The 18,411-nt window shown below is 50.2% G+C and overlaps 5 protein-coding genes across 5 annotated transcripts; all 5 read left to right on the plus strand.

Annotated features, from left to right (window-relative positions):
- Positions 1 to 428: 428 nt before the first annotated feature.
- On the plus strand, positions 429 to 1,600 carry ASPVEDRAFT_89205 (GTP cyclohydrolase I; the record flags this gene model as incomplete). The annotated part of the gene is made up of 4 exons (XM_040818556.1): positions 429 to 685; positions 743 to 876; positions 936 to 1,240; positions 1,298 to 1,600. 4 exons carry the CDS (start codon positions 429 to 431, stop codon positions 1,598 to 1,600), a joined length of 999 nt encoding a protein of 332 aa, XP_040673732.1.
- Positions 1,601 to 2,535: 935 nt separating this feature from the next.
- On the plus strand, positions 2,536 to 5,055 carry ASPVEDRAFT_34151 (uncharacterized protein; the record flags this gene model as incomplete). The annotated part of the gene is made up of 1 exon (XM_040810825.1): positions 2,536 to 5,055. The coding sequence occupies one exon, from the start codon at positions 2,536 to 2,538 to the stop codon at positions 5,053 to 5,055; it is 2,520 nt and encodes an 839-aa protein (XP_040673733.1).
- Positions 5,056 to 7,858: 2,803 nt separating this feature from the next.
- ASPVEDRAFT_34152 (putative protein kinase) lies at positions 7,859 to 11,039 on the plus strand (the record flags this gene model as incomplete). The annotated part of the gene is made up of 3 exons (XM_040810826.1): positions 7,859 to 8,871; positions 8,937 to 10,781; positions 10,832 to 11,039. 3 exons carry the CDS (start codon positions 7,859 to 7,861, stop codon positions 11,037 to 11,039), a joined length of 3,066 nt encoding a protein of 1,021 aa, XP_040673734.1.
- Positions 11,040 to 12,231: 1,192 nt separating this feature from the next.
- Positions 12,232 to 13,601, plus strand: ASPVEDRAFT_378969 (eukaryotic translation initiation factor 4E). Its single transcript, XM_040811595.1, has 3 exons — positions 12,232 to 12,403; positions 12,483 to 13,238; positions 13,290 to 13,601. The coding sequence occupies exons 1-3, from the start codon at positions 12,369 to 12,371 to the stop codon at positions 13,519 to 13,521; spliced, it is 1,023 nt and encodes a 340-aa protein (XP_040673735.1). The 5' UTR covers positions 12,232 to 12,368; the 3' UTR covers positions 13,522 to 13,601.
- A 904-nt stretch (positions 13,602 to 14,505) lies between these two features.
- Positions 14,506 to 18,332, plus strand: ASPVEDRAFT_89210 (uncharacterized protein; the record flags this gene model as incomplete). The annotated part of the gene is made up of 7 exons (XM_040818557.1): positions 14,506 to 14,516; positions 14,572 to 14,643; positions 14,722 to 14,779; positions 14,855 to 16,017; positions 16,096 to 16,500; positions 16,550 to 16,630; positions 16,670 to 18,332. 7 exons carry the CDS (start codon positions 14,506 to 14,508, stop codon positions 18,330 to 18,332), a joined length of 3,453 nt encoding a protein of 1,150 aa, XP_040673736.1.
- Positions 18,333 to 18,411: the final 79 nt, after the last annotated feature.

Genomic DNA, 18,411 nt, shown 5'->3' on the forward strand with positions numbered 1-18,411 from the left:
AAGTTCAGCCTCCAACGACGATCACCCTAGCCGTTATTTGTCCTCGCCCCGTTCGGCCGCAGCATGCATGCATTGGAAATACCATTGTTCTACATATTACTGATGAATGGTCGCCAGTGGGTTTCTTTGAGGCGGTGAATAAATGAAGGACTGTAAGAGGCTGTATGAGATTGTCTCCACGTGCGGCGTGATCGGAGGGGCTAGTCTAATCATCGCCCTACCGTCATAGCGTCTTTTTTTCCCCTCAGCAAAAGAAAATCCGACAACCCCAATTTGCTTGAACGATGACTCGGGTTTTCTAGGCACATTCTTCTTATTTTCCATATCAATCGCTCGACGAACAAATTCAAGTCTAGTATCTCTAAACCCCCACGCTTTTCTCGCTGTCTGCCGATATCCCCCGCAATTCTCCTCCGCCATACTCAGCTATGGGTTCTGGCTCTCCTCCGCCCACAGGGCCGAAGCCTAAGGCGATCCCTTCTCACCTACTGAACGGTGGCTCTCCTCTTAACAACACATCTGTCGCCTCGAGGGATGCCCGCGAGCGGGACAACTTGAACAGTTCAATTCGCACGTCTTTTGCTCCTCGTGTTCCCGTCGAGTTTGACCAGCCTGAGTCTGAGACGCAATCAGCCGAGCATGCTAGCAGTTACGACAATCCTCGTCGCAGGTCTTCAGTGTCCAAGTATGTTACTTCACTGAACCAATTATAGAGCACCAACTAACTTATGATGAAATATAGACCTTCATTGCAGGACCCAGCCCGCGATCCCAGAGATGAAGCTGGCGCCCTCACCCCACCAGTTACTGCCAGCCGCCCCGCCAGTCCGTATACGTTGGCCCCCGCAGTCGACTTTGATGGCCTGAGCTGGCCCTGTGAGTACTTTCAACGCCCGAGTGCGAGCCAGTGTACTGATACTGTATCTATCTGGCAGGTCCCGGAACGCGTGCGCGGCTTGAGTCATCACCCGAGGAAAACGAGGAGCGGATCAAGAAGCTGTCCGGAGCTGTCCGGACAATTCTCGAATGCCTGGGGGAAGACCCAGAGAGGGAAGGCCTCCGGGAAACACCTGATCGGTATGCAAAAGCCATGCTCTACTTTACCAAGGGCTATGAGGAGAACGTGAGGGATCTTGTCAATGGCGCTGTCTTCCATGAAGACCATGACGAATTGGTCATTGTCAAAGATATTGAAGTGTTCTCGCTGTGCGAACACCACATGGTGCCTTTTACAGGCAAGGTAGGGCTCACTGAAGTCTCTGGTTCTGGGATATCGCTAAGCCAATATTCTCTATAGATGCATATCGGTTACATCCCCGATCGCCGTGTCCTCGGTCTTTCTAAGCTCGCTCGCCTGGCAGAGATGTTCTCCCGACGACTACAAGTGCAAGAGCGCTTAACCAAACAAGTCGCGCTTGCAATTTCCGAAGTCCTGAAGCCTCGTGGGGTCGGTGTGGTCATGGAATCCGCGCATCTCTGCATGGTGATGCGTGGAGTCCAAAAGACCAGTAGCACCACAACCACCAGCTGCATGCTTGGATGCATGCGCTCCAGCGCAAAGACCCGAGAGGAGTTCTTGACGCTTCTGAACAGGAAATAATTTCCAGCCAATCTGTACTCAACATTCTTCCTTAATCGGTTACCCCTCATTTTAACAGTGGACGGTATTCATTTACGGTGATTTATGGAGTTTTGGTGGTTTACCTCTCAACAGGTTACGACAGGTTTCGTTGGATTGAGCATTGCGATTTTTGATTTATTTTTTGTTCCCCTTTCATTAAACAGGACCGAGCCAATGTCTCGCTCGCTCACGGTCGTTCAGAACTGTTTTGATTTTCAATTTTGCATATATTACGCACTCACATAGATTTGCTTATGGCAGCCTCCGACGGCCAAAAGCATTCAACTTACAGGGCAGGTATTTTGATTACCGCGGATGCCTTCTCGAGGTCATCTTAATAGACAAAGGAGGAGGCATCGAAATGATTCAACCATTCGCCCGGCGCGCAGCTAGAGTTCTTCTACAACCTGAATGTAAGGCTTGAACTCACAGTTTGGAGGGCCCGAGGATGAGATTGATTCAGCAGTTTTCACCTCGTCGGCCCTCCTCTTCTTGTTGTACAAATATACAATCTCAACAATCTCAACTACTGAATCTATTACTAGATCTTGGATACACATGCCTTTAGGGTGCCTGGGTTTCTGGGCACTGCTTTGACAACAATTAGAACACAAATGAAGTGAAGTGAGGCATGAATGTGAAACAAACCCTCCCTGTGTTATCACATAGTAACACTTCTCTCCATGTATCCTTTCTAGGTAGAATTCTCTCACTTCCCTGGAGGTGTCATTGTGTCTTTTTTTCTTTTGTTATTTCCCTCAGGAGTGGTCTGTAACACTACCTTCTTTTAGCTCCCTACACTCCTGATTCTCTCACATCGCGTCTCTTTAACACTGCGTCACACCGTGGTGCATCCTGACCAACACAACTGTCGCAATCACTGTGAATTGGATGGCGCCCATTCTCTTGCTAATATGGCACACGTTCCAGGCGTGAATGAGGGCATAGATGCAAACACCCAGCCACAGCAACCCAACCAGCAGAGGCGCTCTACCACCAGACCTCGGAACCAGAGAGCGGCTAGGGTAGGAAGAAACACCAACAGCAGTAATGCCGCCGGGGCTCGCCGATACCCTCAAATCAGGCCTGCCAATAACGCCTCCTTAAGACACAGAATTCAGAATTCGGCTCCTATGAGCATGAACAACGGAAACCAGAGTCTACAGTCCCACCTCATACGTCAGCAAATTATAGCTGGAATAGCTCCTGAAAACATAATGACCATAAACCAGCAGCAGCGACAGGCAAATGACAACAGGCAGGCTACACCCAACTTGGTCCAAATTACCAATGAAGGCGTGTCTTTTCCCTCTGTATCTCCTGCAACCTTCATTCCTCACGCTTCATATTCGAACCCCCTTGGAAACGTGAATGAAACAAATCATCGCCCGGTTGCTCACCCCGGACGCTATGGACAGTTCTTAGGTGTACCTGATGTTGGACCGCGACCTACTCTCGAACAGCGTGCGACCCCAATTACCTGGGAATCTATGAGTCCTAACTTTCCGTGGGGACATCCAGCATATCCTCCTCCAGCGCCCATGGGTACGAACACTCCTATAATTGGCGCACGCACCCGGATCCCTCACGGGTATCAGCGAACCCCTAATCCCCTTGTGAGCAACTTCAATCCGAACGAGGTTGGCTATGGAGGTACACCTGTCGTCAAGGACGAAGTGAATGGGTACCAGGGTCAGCAAGGCATGCCACCCTACCTGAACCCAAGCCTTGACGATGAATTCCCCCCTAGAATAAATGGTCCCTCTTCTCCTTTTTCGGTCTTTCCGAAGACTGAACCAGACGCAGACCAGCCTCTACAGAGCATCCCAGACTACCCGATTCCTCCCATCGATAGTAGAATGCCTAGTTCAACCACTAGTCATACACATGGCTTTTCTGTTGCTCCAAAGGCCGAAACAGATGTTGACGAGATTCTGAAAAGCATATCGAACTACCCAATTCCTAATATCGAGGTCCCTAATCTTGAGGACGAATTGTTTGGCGGAATGAATGGTCCCACGCATGACTATCCCGTTGCTCCGAAAAGCGAACTAGATGCGGACCAGTCTCAGCAGGGCATGTCTGACTATCTGTTCCAATATTTTGATCGCGGACTCCCCGCTGGACTCAGTGATCATACACACGCCCCTCCTTCTGTTCCAAGAATCAAGCCGGAACACAATCCTTACTCTACCGAGCCATATGGTATGGGACGACTTGCACGTCCGTACACGCCCCAGGCCTATAGATCCATGACCACCCGGGTTAGCCAAGATATAAGTCAGAGTCCGAGCGTTGTAGGGCCGCATGGGCCTACTGTGGTTCAATGGCAGCGGCCTCCAAGTTTGGAATCGGTCAAATCTCGGCATCCTTCCGCTGCGCCTGAAGACGGAAATGACCAAAAGCCTGCCGACAAGGACGTGTCACAGACTATTAACATCTTGCACACCATTATCACTCACCCTGATATTGCTCTACGAATCACTGAGGAGCTCGGCATCGAAGACCTCATCAACTTACAGATCACGTCAAAGGCATTTTGTACATTCACCATCAAGTATCTCCCAAAGATCATTCGACTCCAGGCTCTACACAAGTCCAGGGTTGCGTGTCATATTTTCCCATGGAGATGTTACCAACGCTTGTGGTTTAAGAGGCCCGCGCTAGATTACGACGCCCAGCGCCTCTCTGGCGTTCATTCAAACGGTCCCGTGACAGCCTATACTGTCTCCCTCCGTTGGTTGCAAATGGTCAGGTACCGCGACGAAACGGTCCATTCCATAATACATGCCCTCACAAGTGCTGGTTATGGCTTTCCATATCGTTACAAGCCCGCCATTTTCAAGCTATGGTTCTTGATGGATATCCCCGACATGAAACGCCGAATGTGGACAATCCAGAACAGAAATCTCTGGACCGACCTCGATCTCTTCATGGCAACTTTGTTCATTGTCCGTATCGACCTGTACGTGAAGACCGCTCGCGAAAACGCCAGCGGTGGTCAGAGACGCCTCATCATGGCTCAACGCGGCCTCAAATTCTGCCTTGATGTGCTAACCGGAAACATTTTGAGAACCGAAATGGAGCTTCTCAAAGAACTGGTTCGCTGGCGTTACAACCCTCTCCCCGGTGAGGTCCTTCAAGGCGATCTCTTTGGTGTGCCGGCTGCTGAGGTCGGTTCGTTGCAATACGAATATTACGGTAGGGGTCAGCGAGATGGGAGAAAAAAACTGCAGCGTCCAGATCAAATTGTGCTCCTTGAGACACGTAGACGGCAGCTTAATCTCGATGATATGTATCAACGTATCTTTCTTTACGCTCAGCCGCAGGAATTTACGGTGTGTGATCGACCGAATAGTTTATGGGACGAAGAGATCAAGAGAGCGGTTCGCAGCCTTGGTGTCCGCATTCAGGATATTCTGAGATTGGATTGATCTGTACTTGATGCAATATTCTCTACTATGGGTCGTTGAGCCAGTGAAAAGTGAAGGAACTTTGTTTATTGCATCGATAACGGGACCGATATGAATGGATGATTGATGAGAATATGCGTTTCTTTTGTGTACTACTTTATCAAGTATTTTAGCAAATTTGGCGCCAAAGGTGCTTTACGGCAGAATAATCATGTGTGGCATGGTTGAAACAGAAAACACTTTCTAAAAGCTCATCCAACCCGGGCTATGGCCAAATATCGAATTCCATATACATATATATTTAGCGCTTAGGGTTTGGTCAATGGTAACAGGCGGCAGAATAGATAACCGGCAATACTATCTTTATGAAATGGACTACTTGATCGAGACACATGTAGCTTGTGCAGATAGAGGTTCTAGGTAAACCGGACTCTGATTAAAGGAAACTGTGCTATAGGAGGCTGGTGAACAGGGTGTTGAACTGTTGATCATGGTATTGTAGTTGTGTCCACTTGGGGGTTCAACATTTGGTTGAAGTTCAGCGATGGTTGAGAATTTGCTTCTGTCCCGTAGAATATTTAACCAACGACGAGCTCATATTATCAGGCTTGGTGCCTACTACAGTATCTCCATCACTATAACTAATAGAAGCCCAGCGTTGGTTGAGAATTTGGGTAAAGGTAAGCGTTGTTTGACGGTTCAACTAACGCCGAGGGTTTCTCCGTTCCGGGAATTTCAACCAACGCTGAGCTGCCTGACTTCGGCAGTAGCATCACGTGCAATTCACCTGACCGACGCACTTCCAAAGCTGTGGAAACCTTCGACCTGTCATCAAGTTACCACCAACGGGATGCTGTCAACAAACCCGTCATCCGATCTTCTCCTGGAATTGAGGCAGTCAGAGTATGACTGCTCGACGCACAAGTAATATGTTTTTCTCTCAAGTCGATGCCGACTGGTTTGTGCTGGGGGTCTCTGGGTTGAATCTGAAGTTCCAAGGTGATCGATCGCATCCCGCACCCCCACCGCCTTATATACGCACATCTATCCCAGCATCCTTGTTACCGCCAGCTGCGCCGGGACGTGTGGTCGACATTGAGACGGCGGGTGTTATGTGTGGACTGTCTTTAATTCACTTCTGTTGCGTGCGATGCGGCTCATGAAGCCCGGCTAGATATTTACCGATGATTTCCTTGGTCATATTAACGCGTCCACCAGGTACGTATTGTCGCTGGGAACTAACTTGCATCTTTTTTAGCAGCGCTTTAGACATGAAAATTACCAACGCTTTCGAGAATCCTATAGCGTTGTCGAGCTAATTGATGACCGTTTGGCGCCCGAAGCTGGTGTCTACAATTCGCAACGGGCTGGTCTTTCCTGGACAACGCACCAGCGTACCATTATCCTGAGGCCTTGGTGTGTCTGATTTCCCCCTGTCTGTCAATTTTTCTAGTAAAGAGAATTGGGGATAAATATTGTTCTCTCGCGTGGTGAGGGGACCCCATAACTTCTTGCGCTTTTTGTGCCTCTTGAGAACTCCAACCCATCGACATGGAACAGTCAGGCCCGTTTCGCATGTCGAATCTGTGACTGCGCCTGCTCAGCGGAATTAATCCTGTTTTATTCCTCCTAAAACGACATTTCAATGCGGGAACACACCCCCAGCAAGACGACTGATTTCTCAACTAGTTGTGTCCTTACTGTCCGCCGCCGACAGTGATACTCATATTCCCCGCACAGCAATCCTTATCATTTTCGGGGCTCAGCTACAACCAGATCCACCTGTCCCCTGAGATCGGAAGACGCTCAGCCTATGTTCCCGTTGTTTGTTTTACTATCCGTAGATGGGCTTTCTCTTACGGAAGCGTCAAAAGGCCATATCTGCTGAGAAGACGGAATCCGTCGTTGGAAGGTAGCAAGCGGCTATTCCTTTGAATGAAACTGGCAACCGACTGCACAGGCTCTGAGAACGATATTCGGGATGACCGCGGACTCATACTGCAGGTTCTTACTGAAGGAGCGAAATGGGGGAAGTCAGATACATTATAGCTGATCTGAAACTGCCGAAGCGTGCCGTATAAACCATTCCAGGCAGCAGTGGCACCAATGTGAGGCAACGCTTGTCGCTCCTGACAAAGGCATCCTCCACGATATCAACATTGGTCTGGACAGTGGCTGGAGTCGCTTGACCTTATTTCAGCGCCTTCTGATTATTCTCTCGGCGCGGGGGGAAGTCCTTGATCTTGCCCCCGCTGTGACTAACGTTTCCAGCGAGGCCTTGGGCCACATATTTCGTAGTAAAAGCCGCACCCCGGCAAGGGAACAGGCTGAACAAATGCCTGGGCTTAAATTCATCGCCCAAGTAAATTGTCTGTCGGGTGGATGCCTCCGTAGGCCAATTATTATCAGCTTTTAGTAGACGAGAACGCGCATTGTCGTCCTCATTAGCCTGAGGACTACTATCTTTGAGGTGCGTGGCCCCTTTCTAAGTTCTTACGCTAACTACTTTTCATTTTCTCATGTTGCCATCCTGGTTTTTGTTCTTTATTGACGACACCAGCGCTTCCTTGACAGAACCCTCCTGGCTCCCAGTCCCGGAAAAACAACCGGTCCGTACCACCCAATCGATTCCCGACAGAAAGACTTCAACACGGGCGACTCACGCTTGACGATCCAGAGGAACGAGGACCGTTGCTAAAAACTCCAGCCCGTATTATCGTCGCCAGATTTTGCGGCTTCCCACCTGCCTGGCACCTCGCGCTTTCGCGTTTAATCATCGACAACCCTCTTTTTTCAACCAGATGCAGCTGGAGGCAAAGGTTTCATGGCTGGGTCCCATAGGAGTCCTGGTCTAAAGGACCAGTGGAGAGGTTCGGGCGACGCTGGAGACCACCGTGGCCGTGAGAGGCATCGACCTCGAGGTTCCTATCGTGATAGAGGGAGGGACAGGTTTCACGACCGAGAACGTCGCCGTTGGTCTAAGCCTGATCGTTCGTCACGGTCGCCGCCACCGCGTTCCTATCCCGATCCAGATAACGAACCTCAACATCGTGAATTTTCTTCTAACAACGCTTTTATCCGTGGATCTCCGGACCCGTCACACTCGGAAATACGCTCCAACCAAAAATCAAATCGCCTGCATTCTCCTGAACCCGTCGACCATCGCGGTCCTGACTCACTCATGAGGTCCAATAATAGAGATTATCGCAGAGACGATTCTCCATCCGCACCTCCATCTAAAAGAAAAAGAACACGCAGCCCGTCGCCTGGCGGCTTCCATAGCCGTCCACCTACCCATCCCCGAGGTGCACACCCGAGACACGGTCCCGACTTCGACCGTGGCAAAAGACGAGGGGGGCGTATGCCAGGCCGTGGCAGGCCCAGTCGAAGGCCATCACCTCGACGCGGCCGGGACCGACGAAAACACGAGGGAGGCCCTCGGGATTCGTCATGGCGAAGGCATTCCAGATCTCCCGGCTGGGATGATAAACCATATACTCACCCAAGTCGGCGCTTCCCAAGCCCTCGAGCAGACGACGAGGTCGAGCGGGATTCGTATCACCGATCGCCCTCTCGCAACTCTGCAGGTACTCTAGACTCGAGACCATCCGCGTTTTCTCGTCGAGGATCGAAAGGCGATATTGCGATGTATCCACCCGGTTCACCATCTCGAGAGAATCTAGACTCCGCCGTGGACACAGCGCGTGCATCAGGGCAACGTCGTCGCTCAAGGTCTCCAGCTAATTCATATCATGGATCTACTCGTTCAAATTCTCCCTATTCCAGTACGCGAGGTGGACGAAATGGGCAGCACTTTTCACACCACAGCCACCATAGGTATGATATAATATTCCTGATTTCTCGTTCCTTTTACACGACCCATGCTAACCCCACGGATACAGGCAAAGTAATCCGTCTGGAGATACTTCCCCAAGCTATCACTCACATAGCCGACCCCCTTCATCTCATACTACGTCATCACACACCCATCGTGATGGACAGCAAAGATACCGTGAATCACACCAAGACCATCGACCTTTTGCCTCTGGATCCGGTGGACCCATTTCTCATGGCAGAAGCCGTTTCAGCAGCCCTCAGCGTGACGATACTGAGCCACGAAATAGAGGAGGGCCTCCTAGTCCCCCTCCGCCTGGCCCACCATCAGAAAATCCTCCACCCCCGCCTCCACCTACAGAACCCCGATCGCACCGAGAAGCATATCAAAACTTCTCTAATCATCAAACTACAGGTCAGGATCTACGAGACGAAGGCCCAAAGCATGATTCCGATGTCGGCACTGGTCAAAGTACACAATCGGACTCGCGTCCACCAGATACGTCTTCCACCCCTAACAAGGGCGGCAAGATCAGCTTTGCTTTCAAAGCCAAGACTGGGCCACCAACTGCTCCTAAACCTATACCTGATTTAACTCAACGAATGCTAGCGCGGGAACCTCCTCCACGTGCTCCCGAACCCCCTCGCAATAGGATGTTTAATGGACCACCACCCAGATTCAAGCCGGAGCCGCGCTTTGACCGACGTGATCGCGACCGCGACCGACACCGTGATAGGGATCGAAATAGAGGCAGGGGTGACCGACGAGACTATAGGGACCCGCGGGAGCCACGTGGTTTCCGTGACCCTCGAGATTCCCGTGATAACAGAAGAGATGATCGTCGGGGTGACAATCGCCAAGATAAGCGGAGAAACGACAGGGCTCAAGATTTCCGTCCGGAACGTCGCCAGGAGCGCTCTCCAGAGCCGGTTAAACGATCGAAGATCCTGCTTCGACCCAAACCGCGCCCCACGATTTCCGAAGAATTTGCCAAGTCGGACTCGGTATATTTCCGCAAACCTGGAAATGAATCTGTGATTGGTGCCGGTACGTACGGCAAGGTGTTTAAGGCAATCCATGTGTATACGCAGAGAAAGGTTGCACTGAAGAAAATTCGAATGGAGGGTGAGAAGGATGGATTCCCTGTGACTGCTGTCCGAGAGATCAAATTACTTCAACACCTGCGCAATCATAATGTTGTCAGTTTGCTTGAAGTTATGGTTGAAAGGAACGAATGCTTCATGGTCTTCGAATACCTTTCGCATGATCTCACTGGTTTGATCAACCACCCGACTTTTTCTCTCACCGCGGCCCATAAGAAGGATCTCGCAAAACAAATGTTCGAAGGGTTGGATTATCTACATCACCGAAGTGTTCTACATCGGGATATCAAAGCTGCCAATATTCTCATCAGTAACCAGGGGCGCCTGAAATATGCTGATTTCGGTTTGGCCCGGTTTTTCTCGAAGAGTCGCCAGCTCGATTATACAAACCGCGTGATTACTATTTGGTACCGGCCCCCCGAGCTTCTGTTGGGTGAAACAAGATATGGACCAGCTGTCGATGTATGGAGTGCGGCCTGCGTATACGTCGAAATGTTCACGAAAAAGGCAGTCTTTCCTGGAGAGGGAGGGGAAATTAGCCAACTGGATAAGCTATATAACATGCTAGGAACGCCAAATCGGACCGAGTGGCCCGATATCGCTGAGATGCCTTGGTTCCAGCTCATGAGGCCAACAGAACGGAAGAAGCGAGTATTCGAGCATGTATATCGGAATATCTTGTCTCCAGCCGCGCTAGACATGATTTCGCAGGTCTTCCGTTACGACCCAGCTAAGCGTCCTACTGCTGAAGAGGTTCTTGCGCATCCCTATTTCCATTCCGAGGAACCAAGTCCTCAACAGCCAATTGAGTAAGTCTATGTATTCGTTACACTATCCTACATATACTAATTGTTCTTAGACTGGAGAATATCCAAGGTGACTGGCACGAGTTTGAGTCCAAGGCGCTTCGGAAAGAGAGGGACAGAGAAGCCCGACGGGCGGAATATCAGAAGGATAAGGAGAAGAGGAGAACCGCCACCGCGCAAGATGAGCGAGAACCCAAGCGTGTCAAACAAGATACGGGTGGAGGGATGGCGCCTTCAGCTCCGTTGGCTGAGCAGCAGTAGCCTCTAGAAAGCTGGGTCTAGCATTCTCTGTTTTGACGGGGAATATTTAACCTTCCATTATGAAGCATTCTTATTCACAATATAATTTTAACATCGGGTTACGTCCACGGGCTTTGTAGAACCACCTGGCAAAGTGCCGGTAATGGGATATTGCAGATCAATTGTACTCTGTCGTAATCGCTCCCCTGCCCCGCCGTATAGATGAATGCCTAGTCTTGTCTACGAAACGACGTTAGTAACCGTGTCCCGAAACAACTGACAATGCCATCTTCAAACGGGTCTCAGCAATCAGACAATGCCATTGGACCTCAAGCTCAACCAGCAAACAGCCTTGATAGCTGCTTTTACAAGCGGTTGAGTACATCGGATTACCAGAGTATGTTGTATCATACAGTTCATCACAAGGAAACAGAGGTGCAGGTACATTAACGGAACAGTCGAACGCACCATTAATCGATCTACTGAGGGCATTGCAAGATGCAACGCATGCAGGGACAATACGACCAGTGCATCATATACAATATAGAATCATAACAGTTCGTAAACGAAAAACATGGGATTGTCCCGTCATACAGGTCATCACCGCATCATGGAGCTGGAGAGCCCTCGTGATGATGGTTTTAGAAGCGGGTAAAAGGTTTTTCTCGACACACTCATCGGAATCGCTGGTGCAGTGGTCAAGTAACAAAGTTGCAGGCAGCGATGATTTGAGTTGGTGGTCTTGGGTTTGTGGAAAAGAAAAAAAAAAGAAGAAGAGGGAGAAGCAGAAAAAGCTGCAGAAAAGACTGGCAGCGGGTAGTCGGGCGGAGGAATGATGATGCGGGCCGTGGAAGGCGGGCCGCGCGCTGATTGGCCCAATGCCACTGGAGCTCGAGGGTTGGGGCCTCAGGCACGCGACGCCAAACCTTCAACTTTGCAGTCACGAACAAGTTCTGAATACCCATATTTCAAAGTTACTATTAATTCCGCCTCAAAAGTCCCTCTTCTTTTCCAAGCCCTGTCTCTCCATATTTTCTCCGTGAATTATCCCTACTTTCTGTCCGACCTCTCATAACCGCTGTTTCACCATCACGATTACGATTCTGCCACGATTCTTCTCCTCATTCTCCCCCTCTCTACCTAACGCTCGTCCTTGAAACCTCCGCTCGCCCTCCGCGCTCGTTCTTTTTGCATCGCTTGGATTTTTGCATTGCCCTAGCGCTGGTTTTGTCTTCGTTGTAATTTCCCTATATCGACGACTGTACGTTGAACGGTTCTGCATTTTTCCTTTTTTTCTTTTTTACCCCGATGAAAGCTCCCTCTTGAGCCACCTCAAGTCACCTGCCCCCCATGGAGAACGCAAACCTGTGGACTCGCCGAAACAAGTACGTCTCAACTGTTCTTTGGCTGTCTAATTGTTGCGTGTATAAATTCCGACTAACGCTAAACCCGTTACACCTTTAGTACCTCCAAGCTATCTCTGTCTATGGCAGGGACTGACAACAAAGAGGGTGGCGCCAGAGTTGACCTTTCCCGCACATCGAAGCGTTTCGGCCCTGACAGCTCCCACGGTCGATCCAATCCCTTCAACGCTCTTTCCCCTCTCTCCGCTGGCGTCTCTTCACCATCCACGAATGCTTCGTCTGCGTTTGGCCTTGGCTCCGGTGCCTTTGCGTCGTTCGGAGCTCCCAAGACGCCTGGGGGCTCATCAGAGGTAAGAACCCCTGGTGAGCGGCCAGTGGATCGGGCTGTGTTATCCGCGGAGGGCATCAAGTCGAAGGAATCCTTACCGGCGCTTAAGGAGCATGCTCTGCGATCGACCTGGATTATCTGGTACCGCCCTCCAACACCCAAGTACTCGGACTACGAAAAGTCGACAGCACCCATCGCTTCTATCTATTCAGTAGAGAGCTTTTGGTCGATATACTCGCATCTGAAGAGACCTTCTCTACTCCCTACTGTTTCAGACTATCACATCTTCAAGAAGGGAATTCGTCCTGTATGGGAAGACGAGGCCAATAAAAAGGGTGGAAAATGGGTGGTAAGACTGAAGAAGGGTGTGGCGGATCGGTATTGGGAAGATCTTCTCTTAGCGATGATTGGGGACCAGTTTGCGGAGGCTAGTGATGAAGTTTGCGGTGCTGTTCTCAGTGTGCGGAGTGGCGAGGACGTCTTGAGTGTCTGGACTCGGATTGACGGTGGGCGGAACATTAAGATCAGGTATGTACCCTTTTTCTAATGAGGGCGGAGCTTGTTGCTAATACAATGCAGGGAGACGATCAAACGGCTGCTTGCCTTCCCGGCAGACACCAACATTGTGTGGAAGAGCCACGATGACAGCATCGCCCAACGCTCTGCTATCGATCAGGCCCGCCAGGAGAAGGCCGCCAACAGCCACCACCATCACCACAACCATCACAGCCACCAATATGGAGGGGACCGCCGAAGGCCAACGACGACCGACGACTCTGCGGGGGATAAAGGGAAAGGGCCGGCATCTTGACATGCTTTATCTGACTCTGTGTTACGATCGTGTATAGTAAAGAAAACACAAAAATCATTGGTATGATTTGGGCACGGGGCATTGGGGCGAACATTGCGTGTGTTTATGGTTTGGGGTTATCTGTTTTCGTTATTGGATCTTGCACTATCACTTCTGTCTCATGTTTACGGAGGATATCTCTGGCGTCTTCACACTTGGATGTGGGGTGGCACCAGTGGAAATATCTGCAGGTGATGCTCTAGTTATACTATCTATTAGTACCTCCAAAGTAGAGAAAGCAACAACTGTTTGCAGCATGAACCCGTTTTTTTTTTTTTGCAATTGTCTACTTTCCCCGAGCCGCCTTTAGTAGGCGACGATCGCCTCATAATATTAAGTTTGCGCAGCGGGGGCAGAAAACATGCCAGTTGACCGCCTTTGTTGATGACGGTGGGCGTTTGCACATCGCTATTCTGTGCTCCCACGGTTTGCGAAGTGCAACCGGGTTGATAATCCCGCTATGAAACTCGCGGTGAATACATGCAGTTTATCAGGGCAATATCCGGCCATCTCTTCAGCTCCCCCCCTCAACCGCGCTCCGCATCTCCCCCTCTTCTCAACCCTCTTCCACCGTCCAGTACGGCCTCTGAGCCGCCGGTGAGGAATGACCCTGCCTTTGACCCAGAAGGCTCAGAATTCGCTCCATTTGACCCGTCTACCGAGCAACTTGTAAGAGTCTCTTTTGACAGTCGGTTGGCTACGTCCTTGTTCTCTTCATTTACAGTTTCACGGCCTTGTTCACCCCCAGTATTTTTCTTCGCATTTTGTCTGGTCTAAACTCAGCCTTATCGCAAACTCGCTTTGCGTATTCACTGCACCTCACTAATGCAACTCTTTGCGCTACCATAGTCACCCCATAGCTATGCCAACAGCTTTGAACCCGATCGGAGACCTCCATATATACGTCGATTGTTGCGCAACTCCATCCCTCACCCAGGATTAGGGATGCCGAAGCCGTGAGTAGCTTGCGATAAGAGAAGTTCAATATGATACTGATACAACCATTCTTAGATCCCGGGAGAGGGACCCAATCCGTAAAGGTGTCTCTTCGGAAGAATACAGGTTACTCGGTGGTATCAAGCGGTAGGTCTCTCCTACGCTTTGTCTGACTGGAATATTGATGGATGCGGAAAAATTGGTGTTAACGAATTTCGTTACTAGGCAAGACCCTCATGGGGTTCCGATAATCCCAGGACAAACGGCAAATGCCAAGAAGAAGGTGAGTTCATGTTGCCATCGAATACTTGTGATTCTGCCTTTTGTCCCTCCTCGTCGCTAATACTGGCGCTTCCAGAGCATCAATACTGGGAGTTTCAGACCTTACGACTCTATATCAAAGGGGTCACGAGCGAGTGGGCCGGTGCCTACTAGGGGAAAGGAAAAGGAAAAGTACTTCAGCAGCCCGTCTCGCCCGAAGCACTCTACAAACACCCCGGAAAGATCATCGAAACGTCGCCGAGTTGAGAGTCCGGAAGAAACACCCAGACGAGGAGCCACTCTAGGCGAGGAAGCTCCAGATCGGTCCCCGGACAGGCGTTCTCCGAGCGTAATTCGTTTAGACGCGCGCTCGCCAACACCAAGCCAACTCTCCGGCCAAGTAAAACAACCGCGGGATACCAACGGCGGCAAGGCATCAGTGCATCGAGCAAGTGATAAAGATGTGAGGAATCCCCATTATAGTCCTAAGAAGATCACAAACCACCACCATCGTTTTTCTTCGGATGACGATGACCTTAGTTTTACTCGTGACGCAGCCAAGGAAAGACAAGAAGGGCCGGCCATTACGACAGAGGATTTTGAATTCGTCTCGCGAAAGCTACCGGAACAAACGCCAAATCTCAGCGTGGAAATAGTAAAAAGGCCATCGATCTTCGACAACAGAGCTACTAAAAGCCCCCCACCACATCGGACGGGGAAAGCACGTGCATCTTATTCAAGGGAAAGCCCCGATGAGCTGCAAGGGGATGTGACAGTCAGACCAGTGCCAACTTCCCTGAACAATCCTCGAAGAGATCCACCGAATGCAAACACTTCTTCGGATATTCGGCCAACAGTCTTCATATCTAATGAAAAGCCGAAGCGTGGGCATAAAAGCAAGAGGGAAAAGTCGTCTAAGAAGCGCCATCCAGAATCCCAGCGGTTTAAAATCTTATACTATCGTGGAACCCCTTGGTTACTGGATGACCTAGGCACCGAGACTGACCAGCTCGTTGTTGATCCTGCCAGTGGTGAAATAACCATTAAAATAGCCAATTCTGGAATCATTCGTTCGATCTCTCTCAAGACGGTGTTGAAAGTCTTTGTAGGGAACACCTCAAGCCGCAAAGTCCGGTTTGAATTGTCCAAGGTGGAAGGGCAGGATACAAAAATAGACCTTGAGCTATCCTCTTCAGAGGAAAAGGAAGGACTTTGCTCCCTGCTCGAGAGGCTCAAGGTTGATGTACAGGAAAAGGAGGAGTAAGTTTACTTTGAAATTATGCCCTCCGACACTCCTGCTGTCTTGGTCAACATCAGACGCTGACATACTTTGTGAAGGGGATATATAGACCGGATATTCAAAAAGAGCGAACGGGACCATAAACACTTTGCTGGAGCAAAAAACGGGCATAAACGCCCGCTCGGATTGGTAGAAGATACGGAAGAAGCACCTAACCTGCCCTCGGCTACAACTAAAAGAATGAGGCTGTCAGACGCACTCAAAGACAAAGATGAAAACTCCGATGCGCAAATGAGCTCAAAGACTGCTCCAGAAAAACTTAACAGCCCCCCGCCAACCACGCATGACGAGATTCCCCATCCCAGCCGCGCTTCAAACCCTTTATCTGGTCCACAACACAGCATAGGTGTTGAAATCCCGGTGAAGAAATTCAATCAAAACTTACAAACCTCGACGCGTTCAACAAGAGCAATGGCACGGCAAGCACCGACTACCCTGGTTTGGTAAGTTGCTTCACTTCTGGTCAAGAAATTTTGTTAACGCCCGTGCTAGCGACGATGACGACGGCCCTGGCCACGAGTATACACTGGAACTAGATCATGACGTCGATAAGAAAATGACCAAGTATGTCTCGTACCCTCTACTTTCCTGTCGGCTATGCTAACAAATTAGGAAACCTCTCGTCTACCCTCGATTCGGAAAGAAAAAGGCCGAGGTGAACGCGTTGGATCTGGAGAGGCTTGCGCCGCACGAGTTCCTCAACGACAACATCATCGGCTTTTACATACGCTTCCTGGAAGATCACCTCCACCGGTGCAACGCAGAAGTAGCGAAGCGGGTCTACTTCTTCAACTCGTACTTCTTCGCAAGGCTTACCAATTCTCCCAGAGGTAGGCGCAACATTAATTACGAGGGCGTTGAGAAATGGACTCGGAGTGTCGACTTATTCAGCTACGACTACATCATCATACCGATCAACGAGGATGCACATTGGTACCTGGCTATCATATGCAACCTTCCGTACTTGGAGGGAATCATGGACGAGAGCAAATTTTCTGCCTCTCAACGGCTCGGCGACACTCAAGAAATTCCGGAGACTCCAGAGCCTCCTCTCTATGGGCAGGAAGGAGTTCAACATGATACCAAAGAAGAAACGACCAGGCAGTCATTAGCCTCTATGGGTATTTCCGACAAGCAAGGAGTACATGAGGAGGGGTCAAAACGAGGCCAGGAGGACTGGCCAGAGTATGAAGAGAATCCCGATCTAGCCCCAGCGAAATTTTCCGATTTCTCAAGCCAACCACAACCCGACTCGCAAAAATCGGCTGGATCACCAAAGAAATCACGTAAACCAAAGAAGCGGGCACCAACTGGCATGAAATACGATGCTTGTCAGCCAATCGTCATTACTTTCGATTCACTGAATCAGAGCCGCTCTTCCACCATCAGCAATCTCCGCGAGTACCTCTCCGCAGAAGCAAAGTCCAAGCGAGGTATTGAAATCAACAAGACCCTGATAAAGGGAATGACTGCAAAGGAAATTCCACAACAGCCAAACTTTTCCGATTGCGGGCTTTATCTCTTGGCCTACCTTGAGAAATTCGTTCAGAATCCGGATATATTCACCAGGAGACTCCTGCGGAAAGAAATGCGCTCTATAGAGGACTGGCCTCCCTTACAATCCGGTCTCCTACGGACCAGGCTACGTAAATTTATGGAGCTGCTGTATAACGAGCAAGAGCAGCTCACCAAGGCCGAAGCGGACAGGGATAGGTTGATGGTAGATCAGCAGCCAATATCCTATCTCCTTGGTACTCCAGCTACGGATGTTACGAAGGAAAAGGTCAAAAACGAAAAGAGGAACAGTCCAGATGTGCAAGTGGAACGTTCACCATCACCCAGTGCGAAAACGACGAAACCTGACCGACGTCGTGAACCGTCGTCGGCGTCACCGAAGAACCCCGAACCTGACATCGAGCATGGCCAGAACGCCGCCAATACTGAAACGCAAGAATCCGTGGTATTGATCGACCACAAACCCAGATCACACTCGATATCTCCCAGGCGTGATGCACAAGACCAACCTGCCAAGCGCGCGGTTGTTGAGGTACCAGATAGCCAAGACCAGGCTAGCGCACAACCAACCGATGCTGCGAAAATAATTGAACCTCGCCCCCTTCAACGACAGCGGAAACGCGCAGATACTGTATATGTCGACGACGATGGCGTTGTAGAAGACTCCGCTCCGCGGCGGAAAGAGACCGGCGCGCAACGAGCCGAGTCAACAGGCGTTGAAATACAAGTTCGCGGCACGCCGCCGCCAAATGCCAAATAAAAATGCTCGAAGTTCCAGGCGTCGATGAAGATATCGCCTCGCCGATGTTGTACCCTTTACTATACTATGTTCCTTTGTT

This window comes from Aspergillus versicolor (genome assembly GCF_001890125.1).
Source record: "Aspergillus versicolor CBS 583.65 unplaced genomic scaffold ASPVEscaffold_14, whole genome shotgun sequence".
Classification (NCBI taxonomy): domain Eukaryota; kingdom Fungi; phylum Ascomycota; class Eurotiomycetes; order Eurotiales; family Aspergillaceae; genus Aspergillus; species Aspergillus versicolor.

Coding starts and splice junctions, on each gene's coding strand:
- ASPVEDRAFT_378969 (XM_040811595.1), top strand. CDS start 12,369: ATGGAGAACGCAAACCTGTGGACTCGCCGAAACAA. Junction 12,404..12,482: donor CTGTGGACTCGCCGAAACAA/GTACGTCTCAAC, acceptor TTACACCTTTAG/TACCTCCAAGCTATCTCTGT. Junction 13,239..13,289: donor GGGCGGAACATTAAGATCAG/GTATGTACCCTT, acceptor AATACAATGCAG/GGAGACGATCAAACGGCTGC.